This window comes from Gossypium hirsutum, chromosome D03 (genome assembly GCF_007990345.1).
Source record: "Gossypium hirsutum isolate 1008001.06 chromosome D03, Gossypium_hirsutum_v2.1, whole genome shotgun sequence".
Taxonomy (NCBI): domain Eukaryota; kingdom Viridiplantae; phylum Streptophyta; class Magnoliopsida; order Malvales; family Malvaceae; genus Gossypium; species Gossypium hirsutum.
In genome coordinates this window covers 10,391,958-10,400,336 of record NC_053439.1, presented here as the reverse complement: position 1 = coordinate 10,400,336, position 8,379 = coordinate 10,391,958, and the positions used below count along the sequence as shown (strand labels likewise).

The 8,379-nt window shown below is 35.6% G+C and overlaps 1 protein-coding gene and 1 long non-coding RNA gene across 2 annotated transcripts; one reads left to right on the top strand and one right to left on the bottom strand.

The window, feature by feature from the left end:
• Positions 1–3,007: 3,007 nt before the first annotated feature.
• On the bottom strand, positions 3,008–5,069 carry LOC107950660 (cytochrome P450 89A2). The gene has a single exon (XM_016885542.2). It carries the CDS (start codon positions 4,666–4,668, stop codon positions 3,130–3,132), a length of 1,539 nt encoding a protein of 512 aa, XP_016741031.1. The 5' UTR covers positions 4,669–5,069; the 3' UTR covers positions 3,008–3,129.
• Positions 5,070–5,244: 175 nt separating this feature from the next.
• LOC121215353 (uncharacterized) lies at positions 5,245–6,889 on the top strand. Its single transcript, XR_005911170.1, has 3 exons — positions 5,245–6,030; positions 6,113–6,193; positions 6,288–6,889. It is a non-coding gene; the product is annotated as an uncharacterized lncRNA (long non-coding RNA).
• The last annotated feature ends 1,490 nt before the right edge of the window (positions 6,890–8,379 follow it).

The window sequence follows — 8,379 nt, the reverse complement described above, 5'->3', positions numbered from 1 at the left end:
ATTGTGGAAGTAAATAATTGTACAATCGTCGATATATTCGACTAGAGCTGGGCTCATTGTGGATTTTGTCGATATAATCGACTAACGTTGGGCGCAATCTTTGTCAGCTTGTCTGACTAGTGCTGGGCACACAATCATCAGTTTATCCGACTAGCGCTGAGCACAAACACCGTTGGTTCATCCAACTAAAGCTGGGCTCACATTTATTATCATCGGTATACCCAACTAGCGTTGGGCGCAAACATTGTTGGTTTATCCAACTAAAGCTGGGCTCACATTCAATGCTGTCGGTTAACCCGACTAGCGCTGGGTGCAATCTCCTCTGCGGTTTACCCGCTAGGCACCGGGTGCCACGTAGCTAATAGATCATATGACAAGGTTACTTGAATTATCGAAAGAATTGAAATTTTCATTTGGTTAAGTTATAATTTCATATTATTATTGATTGTTCTTGTGGTTAGCTAATAAATGAAACCTATTAAATGTAAATTGATTTGCATGTTTGCAGGTTAGATAAATAGTAGAACCGGACTCAGCATCCTTCAAGAATCTCGTACTAAATGTTGGTGATGTTTTCTTTTGTGTTTTTGGCATGTACCTAGGATGCAAATTTAGTGATAGTATCCCTTTTGTTTAGTAAGTCCTAGGGAATATGAATTTATAAGTTTAAATGATTGTAAATACATGTTTCAAGTTTTATGCAATACTTGAAAGTAATGTTTGCTTAAATGATTTGGTCATTTTGGTGATTTACCTAGGTTGTTTGTTTGGTAGATAAAGTAAAGCTATTCTTTGTGTCACTTGGGTTGTGAATTAAATAGGAATGATATATGTAGGTTGTGCATTTACCAAATTCAATGATTTGTATGTTTGAGTTTGATTGAGATACCTATGGATGGTATATTGGTTGTTGATGATAGAATTATATGTGGTGTCAATGAGGCACATTGGTTAGGCACTTAAGATGCTTGCTTGAGCATGTTTGACTATGTTTTGTTGTTACTTAAAACCCTTTTCAAATGTGCTTAGATGGGTAGAGTGATCATGCTTGATTTGGTTTTGGAAAATGCTTGTTTTAGGTAAAAATTTTGTCCACACGGCTTAAGACACAGGCGTGTGTCTCAACCGTATATGACGCACGGCTTGGCGACACGGCCGTGCGTCCCCTGTAGGTTCCTTTGCATGCTAGTCAAGCAATTACACAGCCCAACACACGGGCGTATGGCTTGGCGGTGTGACCCAAGTCAATGAGTTACACGAGCACGGACATGGGCTAAGACACGACTGTGTGTCCCTACTCTGAATGCCCACACGGCCTGAGACACGGGCGTGTGTCTTGGTCATGTGAGTCACACGACAGTGTGACCCCTGTAGTCAAATTTTTGGAACTTTTTCTTTAACTTCTCAAATGATTACTATTTAGTCCTGAAATGTTTCTAAAGAAATTTTAAGACCTTTAAAGCTCGATTTAGGGACAATTCGCATTTTGTTGATGATTTAATATATGCTTATGATTATTCATGAATTAATTGTTAATTGTTTCGATTAGTCGGTAATACTCCGTAACCTTACTTCGGTGTCGGATACGGGTTTAGGGTATTACAAATTAAATATTATAATAAAATATTTTAGGCATGATGATTTATTTTGCCCTCCAACTTTACAAAAAAAAATATTTTAGCCCTGATATTTAAATTTTTTGCCTCTTTTAACCTTTGAACTTACATTGTTTGTCAAATCACCTTAAAATGGATAGAAAAATTAATGTATGTTAACTTTGTTGATGTAGCATCCACTTGGTAGTCCATGTGTATGTCACGTTAGTAATTAATTAATTTTTAAAAAAATATTTAAAAATATTTTTTATACTTTTTATAATTTTTTAAAATTTTAATTAAAAAATTAATTAATTACTAACGTGGCATCCACGTGCATGCTTCATCAGTAAAGTTAACAAATGTTAACTTTTTCATCCATTTTAGGGTAATTTGACAAACTGCACAAAATTAAGGGTTAAAAGATACAAAAAGTTAAATGAAATGCTAAAATAACTTCTTTTTATGTAAAATGGAAGGAACAAATAAGTCATTATATTTTTTAATTAATTTATTAAAACTTTTTATAATATATTTTTCTCAAAAGTTTGTCTAAAAGAAATGAGTATGTAACAAGAGAGAAAGTATATTTTAGGGGTGTAAAATTAAAAATATATTGTGGTTAAGTATAAAAAGATAAATATATAATTAAATGCGGAAGTTAGTTTGGCAATCATTCAAATTATGTAAATGCGTTTGGGAAGCTTTTATTTTCATTGGTTTGTCATTTTATACACGACAACATAGAGAGCAACACATGACCTCCCCCACCATGCATAAAGCGACGATAACAATGACTAACCCTAGTAAATCGTAACTACGAAGAAAAGTTGAGTAAAAATATTATCTTACCTTATTTTAGTTTGAAAAATAAGAAGTTTTGGATAAAAATATAAGTTTAAAAAATAGATTTGAGTAAAAAAATAAGACTCTTCTAGAAAACAGGTTGAGCGTCGAGTAAGACTTTTTTTGCGGGAGCTCGGCCCAAATTTTTAAAAAGAAAAAGAATTTGTTGTTTTCTTTATATTTTTTTAGTGTTTTGCTATCATTTAACTATTATTATTATTATTTTGTTGTTGTTTGGACATCGTATAACTTTTATTTTATTACTAATTTTATTACTATTTTAAAGACATTTATTTGTATATTTGAGTATAATTTTTTTTTTAAAATTTATTTTTAATTTATTGAGAAATATTTATTTTAATACTTTTATTGTTTTTGATGTTTTATTTTTTTTAAATAATATAAAAAATTAATACAGACCAAACCGAATCCAAACTTTAACATTTTTATTCGAGTCAAATTTAAATAAAATTTTAAATCTATTTTTTAGTCTAACTTATTAAATAGATTTAAAATTTTATCAAGAACCGACCCGGTAAGTTGAACGTGTAAGCTATTATTCCATATAGTAATAATAAGCTGAATTCATTGAAGTGAAAAGATATTAATAGAGAATCGTGTCTGAGAAAGATACGGAACACGCATACATCATTATATGTACCTCATATCTAAATTAAGTATAAAAACATCAAGACCTTATCTCTTTCCTCGGTGAAATGTGGGCCATCAATGGAGTCTTCATCACCACTGTGAACTCTTGCTTCTCTTCCAAGCTGATCTCATCTCCATCCATTGCCTTCCATTCAAATTTCCAGATCAAATTTGCCACAAAATACTCCAGATGAAGAAGGGCTAAGCCAAATCCAGGACAAATTCTTCTCCCAACACCGAAAGGCATCATCTTGATTTCCCTACTCCCTGTTATATCAAACACTTGTTCATTTCTCATGAACCTCTCTGGCTTAAATGCCATGGGATCCTCCCACACCTTTGGATCCCATCCCATCTCTGCCACCATGAAATTGATAGTTCCATTCTTGGGAACCAAATAGTCTCCCAGCACAGTGTCTTCTGTCACACAATGAGGAAGCACAAAATGCCCTGGTGGGTGCCTTCTTAGCCCTTCCAATATCACTGCTTTCAGATAAGGCATCTTTTGTAAATCATCTTCTTTGATTTCCTCTCCATCTCCCACAACCCCTTTAATTTCACGAAATAACTTATCTTGAATATGAGGGTATTTCACCAAATTTGCCAGAACCCATTGCAAAGCGGTGGAGGTAGTATCAGTGCCAGCATTAAGGAATTCAGAGGCCAAACTAAAAATTTCTCCTTCAGTAAGTTTCCTTTTCTCTTCTGGTAACTCCAAATCCAATAAAGTATCAACGTATGCCAAAACATAATCATCGCTTTTCTTATCACTCAATTTCTCCTCTTTAGCTTTCTTTCTTGCTCTTATCAATGGTATCAGCACATCCTCTTGATCTTTACGTCGCTGAAAAAACTCCTGCCATCGCTTACGAAGCAAAACCTTGGTCACCTTAGGCCAAAAGTTAAGTATATTGAACCTTTCCAACCCCAGCAGCCCTCTTCGCACAACATCCTCGATCTTTTTGATCTGCTCCTGACTAAGCTTGTCACCAAAGCACATTAAAACCAGTAAACAAAACATAACATATTGAAAATGAGTTAAAACCTGAACTGGTTCTCCGGTTTTAGCCTTTGATTGCAAAACATCAAAAAGAATGTCCAAAACCCATTTACGTGCATGAGAATACGACTTGATACGCGAAGGATGGAGAATTTCTGATGTAAGGTTCCGCCGCAAAACCCGCCAGTTCGGTCCATACGGGGCGGAGCTTATGTTGTGTTGGTTGCTACTCATGATTTTGCTAGTAGGAAGAGCTTTGGGGCGGTCGGAAAACAGTGAACCGCTTTGGACTAACGCCTGGTGAGCAAGGGAATGATCGGAGACAAAGATGGAGGGGCGAGGACCAATGTAGAGAGTGACCATGGAACCATACTTTTTGCGAAGGTTGCGGAGTATTGGCTCGATTTCGAAGAAAGATTTGCGGAGCCATAAGAAGTTGCCAATGATAGGGAAAGTGGAAGGGCCTGGAGGGAGAGTGTGGGTAAGCTTTTTGGGAGGAGAGAAGAGGTTGAAGAAGGCTTTGAGAATAAGGGAAATGGAGACAGCGATGAGGAGGATGAAGAACCAAGTTTCCATTTGGGTTTAGTAGAGTGACGGACTAGACGAAAGAGAAAATAGTGTTTGAGTTTATAAGGCTATCTATCTTCCATCTTGTTTATTTTGTGGTTGTGGATTGTCAACAAACAAACGAAATCAATTCCATTGCTTTTAAAATACGGAAAGGATTTTCCTATCAAAATAATTCATGAGCTCATTTTTAGAAATATGCTTAATATAAAAAAATTGAGAAAGTATGCTTCTTCTTTTTTAATTTACTGATTTATATTGTTTTTTTTGAGAGAAGAAGGAAAATGCGTCCTATAGAATACATTTTCTTTTTAATGGTAATTATTTCAATAGTAACTTTTTTAATGACTATAAGGGGTTCAACAGCCATAATTTTTCCTATATAAACCTTTCTAAACTTCATTCTTTTCAACTCAATACTCGATACTCATTTTTTATTTCTCAATTATTTTTTTTAAATTTTTCTCTGAATCTTATTCTTTTCAATTTTATTTTATTCCTTATAATTTGTAAAATGGCAAATCAATTTATTCATCTGGATGACAAGCATATATTTGGCATTCAATTACAAATGGTAAGAAAATATTATTAAATTATTTAATTTTAAATAATTAATTATTATGCTATTAACATTATTAATTTTTTATGTTTATATACTCAGGCAGAAGATCGAATTTCGAAGACGTACATAAACAATTTAAGCGAATGTGCATTAAATGCCATTTATGATCACTTGCGAGATGCAGGATTTTTTTACATGGCTCACATGCTTGAGGGGACTGAATTGGATCTCCCACCTAATCAATGGTTTGGTCGAAAGATGGAGACTGGAGACACACGCATTCCGTCTTCCCTGCAATAAGTGTACAATTACTGTCAAGGACGTTAGTTTACAACTCGGTCTACCGGTCAATGGGGAAGTCGTTATGGGGTTAGTACTTAGTGTCGGTTGTAGTGTCATATGCAAGCAACTACTAGAGAAGGTGTCATAGAAGTTTTGGATAGCGGAATCGAGATGAGATGGTTGGAGGACAACTTCAAAACTATCAAGGCTTCTGCGAGTGACGTTGAAAAAAAAACCCCCGCGCGCATTAATCTAGAGGTTGATCAGGGTCTGCTCTATGCCAGATAAATCTTGAAATCTAGTACATTTAAAGTGGCTACTACTACTAGCCGACTTGAAAGAAACGGGATGACTTAGTTGGGAATCAGCAATGCTGGTGACATTGTATCGAGAAATGTGTCAAGCGACGAAACCAGAAAAGTTAAAATCAGCGGTTGCATGCTCTTTTTTTAATCGTGAGCATGATATCGACTACCATTTTTACGGCCCCCAAGTGGACCCTCTTATGAATTCTCACTTGTAATATGGTAAAATTCATTTGATAATATTATTATCTTTTTAATTTTTCATTGTTGTAATTTTGAATTAACATATTATTTGAATAAGTAGAACAACTCTGCGAGACACAACAATATACCAACCGAGCTCGAGGATATCTGACTAGCTTTAGATCAACAAACCGAAGAGGAGGTTAGTTTATGAATTTCAAAGTTATCAATTTTTTATTCCAGCATTTTAAATTAAATATTGGACATGTGCTAAAATTTATAAATTTTTACTACAGTTTGTTTGGATATCATATGTAGATCTAAGGATTCAAGAATACGTCCCGACCGAAATTTTGGCCAATCGCAACATCTACTATGTCAAAGTTTCATCGATCATTTTTGCAACAGTCGAGATAAACGAATTCGATCAAGTGATGCAATAGTTCAGGTGTATGCAACGCATTCCGCCGCCACCCCAAGAGCTCGATGACTTGTACAATATCAACTTGCGAGGGAGACTCAAGGAAGATTAGCCAACATTCCACAAGAAGTATATCGAGATTTGGCAGCGTAGGTACGATTACTTGCCAACACGTGAACCATTTCTCAATCCGAAGTTGGCGACATCTCTAGATTACATGGATTGGTTTAGGCATAATGGCAAATTGTATCTACTACCAACTTTAGAAAAGAGTAGGCAATGTCGCCGTAGGATGCCAAGACTAGGGCCCATCAATCCTAGGTCAAGAGAACATGTCGCGAGAGGATTAACATTTGCTCTAGCTCCACACAATGACCTGATTGCAATGCAACCTCTCGGTCATTATGGTTCACATATTTTTTTGTACTAACCCAGTTTATTTTACACAAGCAACACAACACGTTCAATCATTCCCTACATCAATACCTTCAGCATCAGTTTATTTTACACAAGCACCATAACACACGTAATCATTCCTTGTATCAACACCTTCTCTAGGGGTATATTTCGCACGACCGCCACCCACTGCATCATATTACATGTCGATGCCACCAGCAACACTGGCTCATCCGATATCGTTGACAATTCCCACCTTTTATCCACAATTAACCCATGCGACACCATATAATTATCAGTCGATAGTGTCGCAAACACTCTCGGCGTCATTGTTCTACTGAAGTCAATCATCCTCGCAATCGCTGACTCATACAAGAGGAATGTACAATGGGCGGCTAGGACCTAGACGCAGTCAACCATGGAGGAAGGAAATGAATATGACGATCAATATGGATGTGCACGTGAAGATGAAGACAAAGTCGAATGAGGTGTCACGCCCCATATTATTTATATTTTAAATCGTTAGTGTATGTTAATAAATTAAAGTGGCTTAGTGGTTAAGTACGCAATCAGTTTCCTTAAGGTCCTATGTTCAAGCCTCCACTCTCTCATCTTTTATTTAAATTTTTTTGACATAAAATCCTTGGTCAACACCCCTTAGCCATCTACCCTTTTTTGCCTTGTGGAGGAGATTTCTTTCCTTTTTTTATAAGTCAACCTTCCTCCATTAGCCCCTTATTCACTACACATGTCTTCTTTTTATCCTCTTTTTTATGTCATTGTCCTATCATGTTGCCATTTTTCCTCCATTACCATACCATAGTCGTCCCATGCACCTAGACACTCCTAACTCACTTTTTTTTTCATTTTACTATTCTCTCATCCTTTCTCTCTTTTTCCTCCTCCTTCAACCACCACATTTTTAATATTTGCCACCAAAATACTACCATTGGCCACCATATTCACACCAAATCACCACAACTATTAGCCAACTGAACCATCACCTCAGCACTACTATTGGACCTCCACCGTTATCGTGCCGCCACCATCGTCCTCTACTATTTTTTCTTTGTTTTTCTTGCTCTTCTCCTCCTCTATTTTGTAATCAATTTTCTATTCACTCCAGTATTAAATTTTGAATTTAGAAAGGTTTTATTGATAACCTTTTCTAATTCACCATTTTCTTATTTTATTGTACTTGTTAGTTTCAAATCCTCCTGTCTAATCGAGTCACCGCAGGAATCGTAGAGCCTCCTATTTTCTCGATATAACGTAAGTATTGGAAAATCATTTGGTTCTAATCTTTTCTTTTCATCTCAATCAGGCCGATTCTTACGTTAATATTCGATGTGCATACTTGACGTGATAATCGTAAATCGCTCGGATCCATATTCCATATTTTGGAAGTGTGCATTATTTGGACAACCGGTTAAATAAGTATTTTCACTTATTCACCAGTATGAAATCTACATGAAAATGTCAATATACTAATGTGGTATTAAATTTTATCAAATTTAAGGATTCAAGGACTGATCTACTCCTTTAGAGTTGGAAAACAGAATCGATATCTT

What these genes read in the sequence shown, in the direction of transcription:
- LOC107950660 (XM_016885542.2), bottom strand. Translation starts at nt 4,668, where the DNA reads ATGGAAACTTGGTTCTTCATCCTCCTCATCGCTGTCTCCATTTCCCTT.